This window comes from Carcharhinus amblyrhynchos, chromosome 26 (genome assembly GCF_965287045.1).
Source record: "Carcharhinus amblyrhynchos chromosome 26, sCarAmb.v2.hapA, whole genome shotgun sequence".
NCBI lineage: Eukaryota > Metazoa > Chordata > Chondrichthyes > Carcharhiniformes > Carcharhinidae > Carcharhinus > Carcharhinus amblyrhynchos.
In genome coordinates, this window is record NC_137349.1 from 42,050,770 (window position 1) to 42,071,210 (window position 20,441).

The 20,441-nt window shown below is 42.2% G+C and overlaps 1 protein-coding gene across 4 annotated transcripts in view; it reads right to left on the reverse strand.

Moving 5' to 3' along the window:
• Window positions 1-14,442: 14,442 nt before the first annotated feature.
• Window positions 14,443-20,441, reverse strand: part of LOC145358868 (scaffold attachment factor B1-like) — a 77,460-nt gene continuing 71,461 nt past the window's right edge. For all 4 annotated transcript variants that reach the window (XM_080213221.1, XM_080213220.1, XM_080213219.1 and 1 more), the window contains 2 exons: window positions 18,276-18,342; window positions 14,443-15,024 (listed from right to left, as the gene is read on the reverse strand). In XM_080213221.1, coding sequence (XP_080069347.1) covers window positions 14,895-15,024; window positions 18,276-18,342 — 197 coding nt within the window. In that variant the 3' untranslated portion in view covers window positions 14,443-14,894. The remainder of the gene's footprint in view (window positions 15,025-18,275; window positions 18,343-20,441) is intronic.

Here is a 20,441-nt window from a genome sequence, read left to right on the forward strand (position 1 = left end):
GTTTTTGTTCTTTGTTCTTTGTTGTTCCCATGTGTCTGCTGCCCTTCTAGACGGAAGTGATCGTGGGTTTGGAAGGTGCCGTCTAAGGATCTTTGGTGAATTGTTGCAGTGAATCTTGTAGATTATACTCACTGCTACTGAGTGTCGGTGATGGATCTGTATTCATTCACAATCAGAATGTGTAAGTAGGTGGAGAATCTGTGAAACAAATAACTGAGGAAGACGGTGGGAGCAGTTAGTGTTGATTCATTAAGTGCAAATCGAGTACATTTATTTCACAAAAGAACGTTCTGGGCACGGTACAGGAGTAAACAGAATAAATACTGGGACTGATACCCAGGGATACAGAGTGTAGCCAAGGTCTGTTGGGTTTGGAGGGAAGGAGGGGGAGGTGATGGATGGACCATAGATCAACCAACCAGGTGACACTGAGTCCATTCAGGGAACTGGAGACTTTACTATTTAACCCCACATCCTGCTCCTCCCTCCCTCCCTCCCTCCTTCCCTCCCTCACTCACTCCACTCCCTCACTCACTCCCTCGCTCACTCACTCACTCACTCTCAGGCAATTGATGCCATAATATAAAGCTGTATCAAGAGGTGACCTCCTGTCCACAGACCGTCAATGTTTCTTTATCTGCTCCTCTATTTTCCAATTGGATGAATCCAATGACTCCACTGAGTATCTGTCAATATTCTGTATCCTTAATTCTCAAGGTGACAAACACTGGTACAAGTATAACAGGATCAAACAAACTGTCCTTGGGCTGGCATGGACAAGATGGACCAAATGGCCTCCTTCTGAGCAGTAGCATTCTAAGATTCATCAATCCCTTCATTAATCGAGGGATTGAGTTTGGGAGTCGGGAGGTAATGCTGCAACTTTATAAGACCCTTGTCAGACCCCACTTGGAGTACTGTGCGCAGTTCTGGTCGCCTCACTACAGGAAGGATGTGGAAGCTATTGAGAGGGTGCAGAGGAGATTTACAAGGATGTTGCCTGGATTGGGAGGCATGCCTTATGAAGATAGGTTGAGGGAGCTCGGTCTCTTCTCCGTGGAGAGACGAAGGTTGAGAGGTGACCTGATAGAGGTTTATAAAATGTTGAGAGGAATAGATAGGGTGGATTCTCGGAGGCTATTTCCCAGGGCTGAAATGGTCACTACGAGAGGACACAGGTTTAAGGTGCTGGGGAGCAGGTACAGAGGAGATGTTAGGGGTAAGTTTCTCATTCAGAGGGTGGTGAGTGAGTGGAATCGGCTGCCGTTGGTGGTGGTGGAGGCGAACTCGCTGGGGCCTTTTAAGAGACTTCTGGATGAGTATATGGGATTTAATAGGATTGAGGGTTATAGGTAAGCCTGGTAGGTAGGGATATGATCGGCGCAACTTGTGGGCCAAAGGGCCTGTTTGTGCTGTAGTTTTTTCTATGTTCTGTTGCGTATCCTGGAATGTTGAATACCCAGTCCAGGTCATTCTGCAACCATGTTTGTATAACCACATTTCTGTGATTGCTAATACATCTTACTCATGTTGGAAACTGTATCATCAGCTCATCTGTCTTGTTGCAAATGCTTGGTGCATTTAGATACATCTGGCTTTGATTTTATTAGTTGTTTATAACTCTGGGTTTACATTAGGTTGTTTATATTTGTTTATATTTCCTGTGTCGGCTGGTCACACTGACAATCAGAGTGTCTCTCGCAATCCTGCAACACTGCTTTCTCATATAAAGAACAAAGAACAAAAACAGCCCGGGAAACAGGCCCTTCGGCCCAACAAGCCCGCGCCGCCATTTTAACATTACCAGTCCCCCCCTCCACCCATGACCCTTATCAATGCTTATGGCATTCCACATTGAGGGAAACTAATTCAGGGACAATTTATTACCTCCAATCAGCCTAATAGCACATCTTTGGGGTGTGGGAGGAAACCGGAGCACCCGGAGAAAATCCACGCAAGCACGGGGAGAATGCGCAAACTCCCACAGACACCGGCCCAAATCCATGTGTCTGCACAGCAACCAGTGATAGTCACTGAGCTGTCGTCTTGCCCAGTATCTGGTCCAGTTTAAGCACACACTAACGACGTGAAGTACTAGGCTATTCTCAAACATCCAAGAGCAGCCCTCACACAACCCATCGCGTGTATGCCCCTCGTCGGACAACAAGGCGGATTGACTTTCTCCTATATCCTCTATCCTCCAACCCAATCTCCTCTATCCTCCTATCTCCAACCCACTCATGTGCCTGTCTAAGTTACTCTTAAACAACTCCAGTGTGCCTGCCTCCACCACCTTACTTGGCAGAGCATTCCATACCCCCACTACCCTCTGTGTGAAAAACCTCCCTCTAATATCTGTGTTGTACCTCTCCCCCCTCACCCTAAGCCAATGGCCCCTCGTACTGTGTGTCTCTAACAAAGGAAATAGCTTACCTCTGTTTACTCTATCTATGCCCTTCATAATCTTATATACCTCTATTAGATCCCCCCTCAGTCGCCATCTTTCAAGGGAAAATAGCCCCACTTTGCTCAATCTTTCCTCATACCCCAGTCCTTCCATACCAGGCAACCTCCTCTGCACTCTCTCCAGAGTCTCCACGTCCTTCCGGTAGTAAGGCGACCAGAACTGGACGCAGTACTCCAAATGCGGCCTAACCAACGTTCTATACAACTGCAACATTAGACTCCAGCTCTTATACTCTATACCCCTTCCTATAAAGGCTAACATACCATACGCTTTCTTCACAACCTTCTCCACTTGTACTGCCACCTTCAAAGACTTGTGCACTTGCACCCCCAGGTCCCACTGCGTTTCTATACTCTTTATAGGTTTACCCTTTACTCCATAAACTTTCTGCACTTGGAGCCCTCCCCCTCTTCATTAGGGCTCTGGTATGCATCCTTGTTCAATATAAAGCTGTAATATATTGTTCATATGATCTGTACCTGGCTTTAGTTTCCTGTTGATGTTCAGACTGATCATTTCACAGTGAACCTTGCCAATCACCGTGGATTTGAGATCCTTTCACTCTCCATAACGATGGAGCATGTCTTTGCCAGTGTCTATCTAGGGTTAGCATCTACTAATGAAGCCAGGTTATCTGCTAAAATGGACCAGATACATCCCCCACCTCCCACCATAAAGGGGCAAAAGGCAGACTGATCATTTCCACTGGCTGGCTGGTGAAGGAGGTATTCCACAGTTGCTATGGCAATTGAAAGAAATGGAGAAGAGTTCAGTCAGCAAGGACAACAGAGGTCAATGAACCAAAGTCAGTGAAAGATAGAATGGACAAGGTCACTCAATGTCACTAATTTTATATTTAGTGTATCTGAGCCACAGTGACAGGGCATTTGGGTAATCACAGTGTCACTGGACAGAGTTAATACAAATACATGAAAGGGAAATCGTCTTGTGGGACCTGAGTAACGTTAATCTGTATTCACATTTGTAATGCTCTTTTTTCATTAAGTTCTTAGAACAAATTCCTGGGGAATGAATCTTTTGATGTTGAGGCTCACTGACTAAGAAGGGCTGGAATGTTCACGGTGATCACCCGTGAATGGACTGAGATGAAGGCAGAAAGCATGACCTCTGCGGAAATATAAAACCTCACCAAATCCTTTTATCAAACAGCAGTGGTTAAAGTTTTGATGAAGAAGGTTTTCATTGAGTCACTCGATCACACTTTGTCAATCAGCCCCTTTATTGAAGTCTTTGGCATTTTGCCTTAAACCAAACATTAATTTTAAACAAATTCTTCTTGCGCTACGATATCTTCATGGGATCTCAGATGTAGGATCAGACCCAGACAAATACTCAGCAAGAAATGTCAGAATGTAATTCCTTGGACTGTTGGGAAGAGAAGGTTGCCAAGCCAGCCAACAGAGACAGACTTCCCAAGTTGATGAGAGTCTGCTAGTGAATATACCTCATGGAAATATTCAATAATACCAGTAAAGGAACTGTTAGTCTTTTAGTTGTGCCTGTTGTAGCACACATAATGGTAGCGACACCTGGAATGGTTCGTCACAGCACCATCAACTGTGGGAGGAATGACCATCAGGCATCCTGTACCTACACTAAGAGCTGTGGTGTTGCCATTACACATCTTGGCCGGATTCTCTGACCCCACCCTCGGCTGCGATTGTCCAGTCCCGTTGCAGTGAATGGAGATTTGGCTGCAGGCCACAGAATTCCCTTTCAGCACTGTGACCAAGGTCACAGAATGTCACTAAATTGGGACAATGGACGACACAAATGATGAAATTGGTCACAGTTGCTGGAATGTTTTCTCATGGAGTTTGTGTTTGTTGTAACAAGTTGCATATCACCTTTGTAAAAGGTTAATATGATCAGACATTCTGATATCATTAATGGAATTGTCACTGTTGTGGTGATTTCTGTTATGTACTTGTCTCTGCTAGTATAACATCACCTGACCTGGAATGATATAAGTATAGGAACTCAGGGGCTTTTGGGGATTTCCATGTTGGAGGTTGAACAAGCAACACCTCTGAAATAAACATGCAGTGTGTTTGATTTTAACCCATGAGCGTGGCCCCTCATTGTTTTACTTTGTTGAAATTCCCAGTCAATACTGAACAATTTCAAAGAATTGTAAGATTCTAATATTTTATGGATAATTCTAATACTGATCTTGCGTGGAAAAGCTACAATGTAAATGCTGACTGATTCACCAATTTATTGAGTTTATCGTTACAGTGGTTCTCAAACTGCGGGCTGTTACGAGTTGTGGTGTGGAGATGCCGGCGTTGGACTGGGGTAAACACAGTAAGAAGTCTCACGACACCAGGTTAGAGTCCAACTGGTTTATTTGATAGTAAACCCACAAGCTTTAGGCTGTTATGAGTTGACAGAAGTGTGATTGATGAAAGCTGAGGGAAACACTGAACGGCTCAAACATTCTCTAGAGCACTCTGACACAGAGAGAATGCCAGACAGCCAGCAGGGAGATAATAAAGCTGACTGTGAACTTTGAAAAGTATTGGGAAGGCTTAGCATGGGTTTGGACTGGAACGCTCCTTGGCATCTCACTTTCAACATCCCAGCTCTTATCTACACCCTCTCTTCATAAACCTCTTTGTCAGAGCCAATCAGTATCTTCAACTTGAGAAATACTGCCGAAATACCAGAGTGAACTGACTGCTACTTGAAATATTTCACCTTTTAAAAAGAAATTCACTTATGGGATGTGGGCCTCACTGGCTGGGCCAGCATTTATTGACCATCCCGAATTGCCCTTGTGGCTCGCTAAGTCATTGCAGAGGGCAGTTAAGGGTCATCCACATTGCTGTGGGTCAGGAGTCACATGTAGGTCAGACCAGGTAAGGACAGCAGATTCCCTTCCCTAAAGGAGATCAGGGAACCAGATCGGTTTGTTTTAACAATCGACAATGGTCATCATTAGACTTTTAATTCCAAATTTCACCATCTGCGATGATGGGAATCGAACCCAAGTCTCTGGATTACTGATCCATTATGTCACCGCCTCCCTGCTGAATTAAAAATAACAATGATTTGCATTTATAATGTGCCTTTAATGTGGATAACAATTAGTCTATCAGTTCTCCATTACCAGTTCCTCATCAGCTTTAGACCCCACACATAGCTTTCTGAGTTATGTGTGTATATGCACGTGAAACTATCCACATTCAAGACCTGAAACATTGTCCTGTCACAAGGCAAGCGTTTGCCGAGGCAGAAATTCCCTGGAATAATGTCAGTATTGTCATTAACAGAAAGAATCTCAGCCTCTGGAACTCGATCCACATCCCAGTGAGTTTGACAAGCTCTGACGGCACCTGCCTGTGAATACTGGCAGTCGGTATTTGTATCTCAATGCAGACTGATTCTGTGCAGTTCTGAATCACGGGATCGCAGAATGACTGCAGGTCAGAATGCCAATCCGCCCACTGTCTGTGCTGGCTCTCTGAAGGAGCAATTTACCTAGTACCATTCCCCGCCTGCTCCCCAGAACCCTGCACATTCTCAATGATCTCAATTCCCCTATGAAGGCCTCAGTTGACAGATTCTGCCTCTACCACACACTCAGGCAGTGTATTCAGATCCTAACCACTTGGTGTGTCAACACATTCTTCCCCATGTCACAGAACCATAGAATCCCTACAGTGCAGAAGAAGGCCATTCAGCCCATCAAGCCTGCACCGAATCCCACCCAGGCCCTATCCTCATAATCCCAAATATCTACCCCCTGACACTAAGGGGCAATTTAGCGTAGCCAATCAATCTAACCCACACATCTTTGGACTGTGGGGGGAAACCGGAGCATCCGGAGCTTATCCCATGCAGACACAGGGAGAACATGCAAACTCCGCACAGTCATCAGAGGCTGGAATTGAACCGGGGTCCCTGGCACTGTGAGGCAGCAGTGCTAACCACTTGCTTTCCTCCTTTAATACACTCCGCAATAATACATCCCTTCCTGGCCAGGATTTCGGTCACCTCATCTAATATAATTTGGTGTCACATTTTGTTTTATAATGTTCTTGTGAGCGCTGCACAGTTGTTACTTTTCAATGGTAGACATCTAAAGCAAGGTCTTTACACATGTAAATTTAGGGCCTGACACCTGTTATAATAATAAGCCCTTTTGCCAGCATCGTTTTGGGGATGAGTGGAGAGAAGTCAGACCTCCTGCACTTGGAGTTTGAAAATCATTCCTCTGAGCCCTGTAGGAGTGCTCAGCATGACTCCAGAGTCTCAGTTATCCAGTGCCATCCCAACACCCCAGCCACTGAGACTTCTCTCAGGATTTTGGGCTGGTGAGAAGGTGGAGTGAGCAAACTGGCAGCGGAGCTACAACTCCCAAAATCATTGTATTAAAACCCACGGCTGGACTTTGGGCTTCTGGTTGCACATTGTTTACATAGTTGAAAATTTCTAGAAATGGACCCAAATTGTCAGCTTTCACTCAATGGTAACACACCTGCATCTCCATTCCACCCTAGAGTGCAGCACTCAAGCTGACACTCCAGTACAATAAGAGTACTGCACTGGGGCTGCAACTTTTTACTATTTGATGTTAGACCAAGTGCTATCGGAAGTAGGGCAGGGATGCTCTCTGTAAATAAAATTTACTCTCAAACATCATTATAAAACTTATGTAAGCAGATTTGCATCAACTCCATTTGTGGCACCTTACTGAGCACAATTTATGTGACCTATTTCCCCATATTTAGTTAGCTGTGAATTACTTTGGGATATCCTGACTCATATCTACAAAAATATAAGAAACAGGAGAATATCTTATGTAGAGCCTGCCATGCCATTCAACATCATGGCTGAGCCTGGACTTCAACTCCACGTTCCTGCATGCTTACCATATTCCTTGATTGCCTGAAACTTCTGTCTATCCCAGTCTCAAATGTACTCAGTGATGGAGCATTCACAACCCTCTTTTTTGATTTATTATTATTGTCACATGTATTAACATAGTGAAAAGTATTGTTTCTTGTGCATATATAGACAAAACATGTCATTTAGAGAAGGAAATGAGAATATGCAGAATGTAGTGTTATATTTATGGCTACAGTGTAGAGAAACATCAACTTAATGCAAGGTAAGTCCATTCAAAAGTCTGACAAGCTATTCTGGAGTCAGTTCGTACGTGACCTCAGACTTTTGTATCTTTTTCCCGAAGGAAGAAGGTGGAAGAGAGAATGTCCGGGGTGCGTGGAGTCCTTAATTATGCTGGCTGATTTGCCACGGCAGCAGGAAGTATAGACAGAGTCAATGGTGGGAGGCTGGTTTGTGTGATGGATTGGGCTACATTCATGACCTTTTGTAGTTCCTTGTGGTCTTGGGCAGAGCAGGAGCCCAGACCAAGCTGTGATACAACCAGAAAGAATGCTTTCTATGGTACATCTGTAAAAGTTGGTGAGTCATAGCTGACATGCCAAATTTCCTCAGTCTTCTGACAAAGTTGAAGCATTGGTGGGCTTTCTTAACTGTAGTGTTGGCAACCAGCTCAGGTTGTTGGTGATTTGAACGCCTAAAAACTTGAAGCTCTTGACTCTTTCTACTTCATCCCCATTGATGTAGACAGGGGCATGTCCTTTACTTCCTGAAGTCGATACCTATCTCCTTCACTTTGTTGACATTGAGGGAGAGATTATTGTTGCTGCACCAGTTCACCAGATTCTCTATCTCATTCCTGTACTCTGACTCATCATTGTTTCTCTTAGGTAGAGGATTCCAAAGATTCACAACACTTTGAATGAAATAATTTCTCCTTATCTCAGTCTTAAAAGATTGGCCCCATTATCCTGAGTGTTTTAGATTCCTGCTGCCCAGCGGAAACAATCTCTTGGTCTCGACACTGTCAAGCCCTTTCAGAATCTTGTATGTTTCAATGAGATCACTTGCATTCTTCTAACCTCCAGAGACCCTATTAACTCAGCCTATCTTCAAAGGCTAACATCCCTCATTCCAGAAGTCACTCAAGTGTACCATCACTGTGCTAAATGGCTAAACAATCTTTTGGTTTTTACTTCTGATTTGCACAGCTTGCATTTTTTGTTTCCATTTTCAGTAATTTTGTTTTCTTCCATTTATTTTTGTCTATTAAATTGAAAATATCAAAACAGCAGCCACTCTTCCTATTCTAGGATGGCACGATGATTAGCACTGCAGCCAGGGACTTGGGTTCAATTCCTGGCTTGGGTCACTGTGCAGCATCTGCACATTCTCCCTGTTGGTTTCCTCACAGTGTGCTCATTAGATGCATTGGCATCTCCCTCGACGTACCCAAACAGGCGCGCTGGAGAGTGGCAACTAGGGGATTTTCACAGTAACTTCATTGTAGTGCTAATGTCAGCCTACTTGTGACAAATAAACTTTATAAATTTTCCCTACATGTTCTTTGCACAGAGGATGATTGGAATAAGGAATGTTTTGCCACAGGCAGTAATCACTGAATTATCTTTCAGAGAGAAATTGGATAGAAATTGGATTTTGGATACTCTCACAAAGAGCTTGCACAGACATGATGGATTGAATAGCTTTGTTCTGTGTTGCAAATTATGGGTGTTCCATGAATTATAATTCTGATGCAATTTTGATTGAAGTGCAGCTTAAATTTATATTGGCAGCAGAACACAATTGCTCTAAACATAGAAGGGAGCAGGGGACAGGACATCTTTTTTACCCATCTGAGCTGCACCAGGTTCTGAAGCTAAACTGCAGATTCCAATCTCACTTTACTGACAAATTCCTATCAGAAAATGAAGCTTTCATAACTTCCAACTGGTCTTACTTCCAACTCTAATCTCCAGCAACAATGCTAGATAGATGCTAGATGCATCGACAGCTGAAATCCAGTAAGAAGCTACACAAGATATGATAAACAATAGTTCTAACTCTACTACTAGATTTCTGCTCAGAGAATGCTTTATTCTGTCAAATGCAAGTTCTTGGAAGGACACGGGGGAAGGACAGTGTGCCAGCATCTTCATGTTATTCAGCAGGCTGCAAAACTGATGGGCATTTTAGTTTCTTGGTGCATTATCTATTCCCTTTGAAGTGCTACAGATCCACAGCGATCTCTACCACTTGAAAATATGTGCACAATAAAGGACAAAGTAACTTTGGCAACTGCAAAAGCCACAAAGAATATTGGGTCTTAGTACCTCATGTTGCTGGTTATTGCTGGAGTTCAACCAGGACATGTACGAATTGTAATCAGAGTATGCTTGCTTATTGTACTAGATGGCTTTAGCTAACAATCTGAACAGTGGATCTATGAGAACCACAATCCTACTGCATCAATATCAGATGGGCCAATTGGTACATAATGCTGTTAACCATAAATTGACACCATGAGGGAGCCCTAAGTTTAACATTATCCAAGGATGTGTTTACATTAACTTGGGATAGATTAACTGGAACTTACTTTCATTAGTTCTGGGAAATAAAAGTTCTGCATTTTTTCATTAGCATTGAGTAATGGTGTTGACAGAGATCATAAGGAATGTAAACAATTCCCTTTGCACTGTCTTATCAAACCTCCCAGGTTAGGAATAAGACTCCCTGAAGTCTGTCAGCAAGTTCCAAGGTTAGAAGAACTCTTTTCACTGTTTACTAACTGATCCACCCTACAGTCCTCGAGTGGAACTAATTGAGTGATGAGTTACATAGCTCTGGACTGCTGAATTATACCCACTTGAAACAGGGTTCAGGATATTTATTCATAGCCCTTACAGATGGTAAAGACATGGGGATTGTTTTTCTTCCCCCTATTCTAATAAATCTTTGTAAACTCTGTAAATGCTTTAACCTCCTGTAAAAGAGGTTGCATATCTGCTACAGGAAAGGGTTGAAGGTTACAGTTTTTTAAGTACTGAAAAGTTGATCATTTCTGGTCATTATGTTGGCTCCGGTCCTGGCTGGAATTATAGGAATCTTTCTGACAGAATATTGGATTCAAAGCTTACATTTACTGTAAGGAATGATTTTTATTCAAAGTGTTATTGGTGAGTATTCAGCTCCTTCAGATGATTAAAGAGGATGAGTGATTTGATTGCAGTGCCTCCGAAGCCTCCAGCGTGGAAGGTAAGAAACAGACACACTACGAGCTTGAAGTGCAGTCCAATATACTGATGCGGGGCTTGTGCCTAGAAGTGATGTTAGACCCGGCCCCCCCCAAACCCCTCCTTTTAAAAATTCCTCTGCAGCCAGGAAAACCAGGTCTGCATTCAGTGTAACAATGGAAAGTTCACTATTTCCCCAAATGTGGGAAAGGGAAGAGATGTCAGAGAGCCCTATCCAGTTCTGATTGCCACTGATCCCTCCTGATCATCTCTATAATCCCACCTCACTTGGCAGCCCCCACTTCCCAGTCCCTTTAATAACGTACCAGGGGTTGCCGCGGTGTGTTCCCTGGCCAGCTGCCTGGGGTTGTATATCCATAAATCACCAGCTCAATAACAGTGAAGCCTGAGGACCTCTACCCAGGGCACCTTGTGTCTATCCTGAACACAGGAATCATTCCAGGAATGCTCTAATCTCCAGGGGATGACAATGTTACAAACTGATGATGCTTTTATTCCATCAGTTGGTTAGATTGGAAATCAGGTTCAAGAAAGTCAGTACCTCAACTAGTTAAACAGCTAGCTGTGTATCTTAGGTCAAACATTCTGTATATCCTGAGCTTGATAAATTATTTTGTATTCAGGTCTCTGGCAAAATCACTTTCTCAGTTGCCTGAAGATGTCACATGGTGACCCTGAAAACACACTAGGTCAGCTTGTTGCAGAAGTGTAAAATATCAGTGGATCAAAATTGTGATCTACCATCCTGGCTCTCCATACACTGGTGCTACTCCGACAAGCCAGGCATTTCATTGCTTCCTTCATGGCACAGATTTGATTTGTCACATGCATTACTATACAGTGAAAAGTATTGTTTCTTGTACACTATACAAAGATACCTTTGATAGAGAAGGAAACAAGAGGGTGCTGAATGTAGTGTTACAGTCATAGCTAGGGTGTAGAGAAGGAAGGTTGGTCCATTCAAGTCTGATGGCAGCAGGGAAGAAGCTGTTCTCGAGTTTGTTGGTACGTGACCTCAAACTTTTGTATCTTCTTCCATGATGGAAGAAAGTGGAAGAGAGAATGTCTGGGTGGCGTGGCGTCCTTAGTTATGCTAGCTGCTTTGCTGAGGCAGCAGAAAGTACAGACAGAGTCAATGAATGGGAAGCTGGTTTACATGATGGACTGGGTTACATTCACAACCTTTTGTAGTTTCTTGCGGTCTTGGGCAAGCTGTGATACAACCAGAAAGAATGCCTTCTATGGTGCATTCGTAAAAGTAGCTGATATGTCAAATTTCCTTAATCTTCTGAGAAAGTAGAGGCATTGGTGGGCTTTCTTAATTACAGTATTGGCATGGGATGACCAGGACAGGTTGTTGGTGATTCAGACACTTAAAAACGTGAAGCTCACTACCATTTCTACTTCATCCACACTGATGTAGACAGGGGCACGTTCTCCTTTATACTTCCTGAAGTCGATGAAAATCTCATTTGTTGACACTGAGGGAGAGGCTGTCGCCACATCAGTTCACCAGATTATCTCATTCCTGTACTACATCTCAAAGAATGCTTGTGTTCACATAAGTTCCACTACCCACAACACAGATCTCTCTGTGCCGAGTAGAAAAACATGGGTCATAGTTCTCCACAGCTTCTTTTTAATCTGGTTTCACAGTATAACCATCTAACCCCTCCTTGATTTAAATGATTTTGCTATTTGTTTCTCTGCACAAGACACTGGGTCATACTACTATCAAACACCCAATCAGTATCTCTCAATGACATGGCCACTGAAGATTCTGACTTCATTTGGTAGTTGAGAGGGAGTAGGGGGAGATGAAGGGGGGGGCGGGGGGGGTTCAGAAAGTAAAAGTGGCAGCTGAAGGAACTGCTACAAATGGAAGGAAGTAGGACTTTACAAATCAGAGGTCTGAGAGAATTGTAGGGCTACTGGTTTGCAGAGAAAGTGGCATGGGGCAGAACCAAGGAAAGATTTAAATATAAGGATGAGAATTTTAAATTGAAGGCTTTGGGTAATCTGAAGTCAGAGTAGATGACTTCATTTTCCCCTCACTGTGGATGAGGTAGGGAAATAGCAGAGGTAGGGAAATAGGTGAAAATTCAGGTCTATAATGGTGATGAATTTGACAAATGCTATAATGTTCTATTAACAAAATTGAAGTTCATGAGCTCAAACAGACAATGGAAGTGTGAATATAAAATTGATCAAGGGATCAAAAGCAGAGCTGGTTTTTAGATTGGAGGAAAGTTTATAGTGCAATCCTTCAAGGATCGGGACCACTATTTTCTTTGATATACATGAGCTGTACTTGGTTATAAAGAACATAATTTCAAATATGACACAAAACTTGTAAACGTAGTAACAGATTTCAGGATAGATTTCTGCAATGAGCAGACACATACAGATGAAGTATAGAGAATTTAAGATGATGTGTTTTGCCAGGAAGAAAGAGGATAAGCAATATAAACTAAATGATATCATTTTAAAGTGGTGTAGGTCAACAAGACCTGGGGCCTGCGATTCAGAGACATAGGGTGGAATTTTCTTGTCCCACAGGCATCGTAGCAGACCATGGAACATCTTCTGGCCTCGGGTGGGACTTTGTATTCTTGGGATGAGCGTGGCCAGAAAATCCCACCCACGTGATAAGGTTATTAAAAATAATACAAGATTCAAAGAGTAAGCAGAGTAAAAAGGCAAGGAAATAATACTAACCTTTATAAATTGCTAGTTAGGCCTCAGCTGGAGCACTGCATTTCAGCGAGGATGTGAGGGTTTGGAAAAGGATACAAAACAGATTTACCACAGCAGGTAGGGATGAAGAACTGGCTGGGGAGGATGGAGAAACAAGGGACATTCTCCTTAAATCAGGGAAAATCCACTAGGTGTTCAAAATTATTAAAGGGATTTGATATAAGAAAGGGTTGATAATCAGATGCAAGAGTGGAGGGTGATGAGGCAATTTTGTTTTTAACACTGAATTATGATGATCTAGAATGTGCGGCCTGAAAGTGTGCTGGTAAGAAATTGAATATTAAATAGAAATCCAAAACTATGGGGGAATAGGAGAGTGGAAATCTTCAGGGACTCAGAACACTGTGCCAAATGACCTATTTCTTCACTGTAGGATTGACTCTACAACAGGGTGAAGAGAAGTCTCGTATTGCAAGTGAGGACTGGATGAAAATATTTTAATTAATGTTTGTGGAAAAACAAATTTCCTGGTCATCATAAATGTAACAAATAGTTGAAAACAAATTGTTTGCCCTTGCCAGTCCTCGCTGTCCCAAACTTAAATGAAATCCTGGGGGTATTAACTGAGGAAAAGCACATCAGGAAAGTATTTATATTATGGCTGGTTTCTCTGTTTGCAATTTTTACCATTATATTAATATTTTATATTACAATTTCCTGAAACCATTTTTAAAATACTGAAGTATTAATATAATGTAATCATTAGCAAGCATGCATTTACATTAAAATCAGCAAGGTCTCTGCATCTGCTAAACATGAAATAAGAGGCCACTAGTGAGGTATATGCACCACTTTATGACCTTGTTACCAATTGTACTCTTCGCACCCAAAAACGTTTAGTTAAACGTTGAGCTTCGGGGAAAAAAACCTGGACCTCAAATTTAATTTATGAAGGGTCTTTTGAAACACAGATTAGCGGTGAGGGTAAAATACAACAGGCAACTCTTCTTCACAGTTAAGGAAATAAGGTGGTGAAACTGGGTTAACATTCTGGCATTTGTCCGAATGCAGACAAAAGGACAATGTGCGAAGGGTTTGGCTTTTCAGCCAAACTAACAACATTTCATCCAGTTCACTGCAAAATGCTGAATGTATAAATAAACTGAACTTGTTTATTCTTTACTTACCTACAGTTCAATTTAAGATTTGATTCTACTCTTCAACAATCAAAATGTGATTGCTATATCATCTGCTGGTACATTTCTTGTGGACACTTAAGCACGGCACATAGAATTCCCAGCAGATAATAGATTTTAAAAGATTAATGGTCTTGTCTAGTATGTCAGACAGCCATGGGAGAATTCAAGTAATATCAGTAATCAACACACTACATGACTTCAAGCGGGTCTGATAGAAAAAGACAAAAATGGATTTATCAATTCTTTAAGACGCACACATTTAACAAAACAAATTATGAATTACAAAGTAAGTAGTCACTTTAAAACATACAGCTTAAATACTTCAAGACAATAAACAAAAATTGACTACAGAATCTTGAAACAAATACCAAAAACATTTCCTTCATATGAAGGTATTGAAACAATTTAATAAGGGCGCTGGTAACCTCCTGAAGCATTTCCTCCTGACATGTTTAGTCCTGACATCATTTGGTTTGAGCGATTATCGAATGCCATGGAGCCTTGTTGGTAACCCCCTTGCATGTAGTTCCCTTGACTGTGAAAACCAAGGATTACAACAAGTTATTTATAAAGTTAAAAGACAAAGCATAAATTCTGCTCTAAGGACATTTGAAATAAGTAGCAAGTCTGTGAAGAAAGCACACACAGCACAGGCTGACAGTCCAAGGACAGACCTTACAGAACTGGAGAGATAGAAATTGACAACAACTTTATTGAAAACACAACTACACGAATGCAGCACAACTCATTCAGCCCACTGTGCTGAGGTGTTAGCAGTATATTGGATTTATCTGCCCGCACACCAATTTCCTGTATTCTTCTCAGGTAATTCTTTTACAAGTTTAATTCATTTCTTATTAAACGCTGTAACTAATTCAGCTTCAAATACACCTTGTGGTTGCACATTCAGGTTTCAAGTAATTTTACTGTGAATGCTTGGACGCATTCAATCTTTCAGCACGGGTTCCAATCTCGCATCTCCTTGTTTTATTCAATGAGCAACGGGATTGCTCTTTTTTATATCATCTCCCACAAGAAAATAAGAACATAAGAAATAGGAGCAGGAGTAGGCCATTTAGCCCTTTGAGCCTGCCCCGTCATTCAATAAGATCATGGCTGATCTGAAGTGGATCAGTTCCACTTTCCCACTTTCTCCCCATAACCCTTAATTCCCTTGTCTATCAAAAACCTATCTACCTGTGACTTAAATATATTCAGCGAGGTAGCCTCCACCACTTCAACAGGCAGAGAATTCCAGGGATTCACCACCCTTTGAGTGATGAAGTTCCTCCTCAACTCCGTTCTAAACTGCTCCCCCCCCCCCTTATCTTGAGGCTGTGCCCTCTAGTCCTGCTGTCCTTTCTGAGCGGGAAGAATCTCTCTACCTCTACCCTATCCATCCCCTTCATTATCTTATATGTCTCTATAAGATCTCTCCTCAGCCATCTAAACTCCGAGTACAGACCCAGTCTATTCAGTCTCTCTGCATAGGCTAACCCCCTCATCTTCGGTATCAGCCTAGTGAACCTCCTCTGCACTCCCTCCAAGGCCAATATATCCTTTCTCAAGTGTGGTGACCAAAACTGCACACACTACTCCAGCTGCAGCCTCACCAGTGCCCTGTACAGTTGCAGCAAGACCTCCCTACTTTTATATTCTATCCCCCTCGCTATGAAGGCCAACATTCCATTCATCTTGATCACCTGCTGCACATGCAGACTGGGATTTTGCGATTCGTGCACAAGGACCCCCAGGTCCCTCTGCACCGTAGCACGCTGCAGCTTTTCGCCTTTTAAATAATAATCTCTCAAACTGATCCAAAACTGAACAAGTACAAGATGCTTTCAATCCTCTTGGCACTAATAAACATATTCCTGGTTTCCCCCCCACAAGTTCCTGAGTGTAGCACTGGGAGGAACATTACTCAGTAGGATGGAAGAACTTTTCACCATGACCCACATGGCCATGGTGTTTGATTATCCCAGCAGCAAGGGAGTGCTGTAACGTGCCATCTTATTCTTTACTTATGACATGGCAAGGAAAGTGGGGGGAGTGCCCAGGGATGCACTTGACAGCACAAGCTGGACTTAACACTAACACAGACTGCAAGTTCGAGAGAGGAAGGGAGCTGGAATCCTAACAGGAGGTGGGTATGTGGAATACTAAAGCATTTTATGTTGTTGTGTATTGCCATCTAGCGGATTGTTATGGAGCTGCAGGCTAATAGATACTGTGAGATACTGTTCACAAAACAGTATCTTATAAATATCAATCACAACATCACTTACAAAGCAAACTGGTACAGTAGGCAGTCCTTTAGTAAGCTTTTTGAAATGTAATGTTGAGATCCATAGCAATTTTTCTAACAGGCACAATGAGCAGATTAGCTGACTTTTGCGCTGTTTAACGATGTGGAAAGATGGCGTGAGATGCCCTTAAATAGATCTTTGGAGCCATTGCTATCTCTCATTATTCTGAGAAGGACTCTTTATGGCGGTTATTTCAAGCAGATGACAGGCTGAACAGAATTGTTCTGTGAACAGAATTCCTGTTCACAGAACAATTTCTCATCTGCTTTGCCTTTCCTTGTTCTCAATCTTTGGTACCCATACCATCTCTCTTTCTGCTGTTTGATTTCTTTTCATGAGTCCAACCTATCCCCTCTATGTTTCTCATTGTCCTCTCACCTATTGATTTTGGGATATGGGCAATGGCGTTTATTGGCAATCCCTAGGTGCAGAAGGCATTACAAATCAACCTTATAGTGAGAGACTGTACAGCAATACTGGGTAATGTTGGCAGATTCTCTTCACTTAAGAAGATGGCTACCTCAGTGAAGTTTTTACAATAATCCAACAGCTTTTCAGTCCTTTCCTGAAATTAACCACATTTGACAATTTACTGAATTCAATTTCACAACCTGCACATTTGGGAGTTGTTTGTTCCAGCGTCCTAGTCACTACATGCATCTTATATATGTTGCTTCATTGAATTATAATTTTTACCTTTAGGGAACTTAGTTAAATTCTGCTGTCCCAGAAGTGGAATCTAGGGGGCTTGGGGCGAAGCCATACAGGAGGGACCCCAGCACACACAGGTACAACAGACACCAGTGTTTGAGCCGAGGATGGGCAGTTTGGATTATTCTGGACCAACAAGCTGAAACTACAAGTAGGCATCAAAGGTTAAAGGTGAGAGATTGATTAGGTGAAATAATCCATCTGTGCTGCTGTTCAATTAAATTTAAGGACAAAATGGGAGCAGCACGCTTCTCTTTTTAGGATTGAGGTACATTCAGAATCATAGAATGTTGTATTGCAGAAGGAGGCCATTCAGTCCATTGAGTCTGCACCGGCCACAATCCCACCCAGACCTATCCTCATAACCTCATGCATTTACCCAAGCTAGTCGCCCCCAACACTAAGAAGCATTAGTATGACCAATCCACCTAACCTGCATATCTTTGGACATATCTCAAGCATGACAATTATTTCTGCCCCTAAGAGGAGATGGTGTGTGGTGATAATTCAACATAAATTGACAGTAAAACTTGATAGAATTGTTAAGTATAAAGATGCACCAAGGAAGTTGCAAGCTCCATATAAAGTGGATGATGCTAGACAGGCAGGTAAAAATATTAGAAATCAAAATGCTCAACACAGGAAGGGCTAAATTCCAGTTGTGCTCATTTATATTGCGAAAGGTACACGAGTCAGTGTTTCAACAAGACCCAAAGATAGTTGATGTTCTTCTGAAACGTAGCCAAGTGATTTTTGTGTTACTTACTTCTGCAGTCCTCCTCCACCTCCTCTTTGCATATTGTAGCCTGGCCCAGACATGCCCCGATCACCACCTGCAACAACATTATGTTAGTAACTAAATGTTCACACACTCAATTAGTCATTCAAAAAACATGCAAGCATTTCAGGGAACATACAAGGCTAGTAAATCACTAATTACACCCAAATTAAACAAGTTCCAGCCCAAATAACTACAAGGCTCCAGATTTTTACCAGCATATTTCATTCAACCTTTTATTCCCTGTATTATACAACATGATTCATTAGCCATCTAAAACCTTTCATCCCAAATACTTTCATTGCAACTAATATTATTGGACCAGATCTACTTCTATACCTACAACTAAAATCTACTCAAATTAAAATAAAATCTCTGCATCGCTGAGGGAGATTCCAGGTAGGGTCTTCATCCTGTGCATAATATATACATCACAGTAGCATAACTTAGCATGACAATGCCAACATGACGTAGCAGAAGAATAATCATGCACATAGCTGCTACTTTCCAGGTTATGTAACCTCACAATTACACCAGTTACTTTTGATCTTAAATTTAAACTTTTCAGTATTTCCTCTCTGCAGAGTCAGATGAGTGGCTATGGAGGGTGGCAATTTAACTATTTTCCTTCAGTGCATTTTCGACACAAGCATATCAGCAACTCAAAACTATATGGGAAAGCTATTATTCAAGGCTGATCTGATGCAGATGCCATCATTTATTTACCAGTTAGACCTGAAAAGTAAGTAATCTATGTAGAATGTGGGCACTGGAGGAAAGGCTTTAAATCAGATACTACACCATCCATTTATTCTGGACTCAGTTCCCTTTCAGACAGATTTCCCAGACAGTCAGTAGTTGCCGCTGTTAACTTGTTGGTGTGTATGTACACAGCACCACCAACAGGATGATTCAACCACTTTTCCCAATTCTTGATGATGCTTAGAGCGAGGAGGGGAGGGGAACCAGAAGCAAGAGATGAAAACCTTCTCAACTTCAGCAAAAACTCTTTGCAAATTTTAAACAAGCTAGCTCCAGGAAGCCATGTCACCTACGACAAACCACTGGATATACATAAACTACTCTCTACCCAATGCCCCAAACTGTTGGTGGACACAGGATTGACTACATCTATTTGAGTTGGGCCCAAAGGTCACAGATAACTTTTCCCACTTTATCATCAACTTCCTTCAAAAATGAAAAAAACCTTTTACACACATGGAACAGAGAACTGCGTACATCAGAAAAAACAAAATAAGCACAAGGTAGAAAGGATTAAAAGGATGATAGGATGAAGCAGGTGGGAGGGAACTTGTATGGCATATTAATACTGGCATAGATTACTTGGGCCAATTGGTCTGTTTCTGCAGCAGACTACGTAATTCTGTGCTTATCATACTCTGCTGCCACTGCCTCCATCGCCTTCTTTAGGTTAATCCCCCTCAGTGGACTGACATTGTTTTATTTGACATACATGTACATACAAAAGCAGGAAAAAAATCAAGCGAGTTCCCCAAAATATCTCTAATAACATTGGACCCTGCCAGGGTAACATTTGGAATTTCTCAACTTAGTGAGAATTCGAAGCTTCTACAGCAGAGAGGGTATGTTGACAATAGTTGTGCTGATTGGCATCACACATGGATTATCAATGAGTCAGGACATGGAGTTAAGCTCTGCACATCAACATTTCCTGCAGTAATGGAAACATTTCAACTTTAAAAATTTTTTTTTTCCCTCCAAGGTATGAGAGTCACTGGCAGGAATAGCATCTGCTGCCTATCATGAATTGCCCTCGATAAGGTGATGGTAGCAACACCATTTACTCAGAAGAACAAAGAAAGTTAATGTTTATTTATTAGTCACAAGCAAGGCTTACATTAACACTGCAATGAAGCTGCTGCGAAATTCTCCTAGTCACCACAGTCCCGTGCCTGTTCAGGTCAATACACCTAACCAGCACGTCTTTCAGAATGTGGGAGGAAACTGAAGCAGCCAGAGGAGACCCATGCAGGCATGGGGAGAATGTGCAGACTCCACACAGTCACCCAAGGCTAGAATCGAACCCAGGTCTCTGGCACTTTGAGGCAACAGTGCTAACCACTGTGCCGCCCAACAATACAGCACAGGAACAGGCCTGTGCCGATCATGATG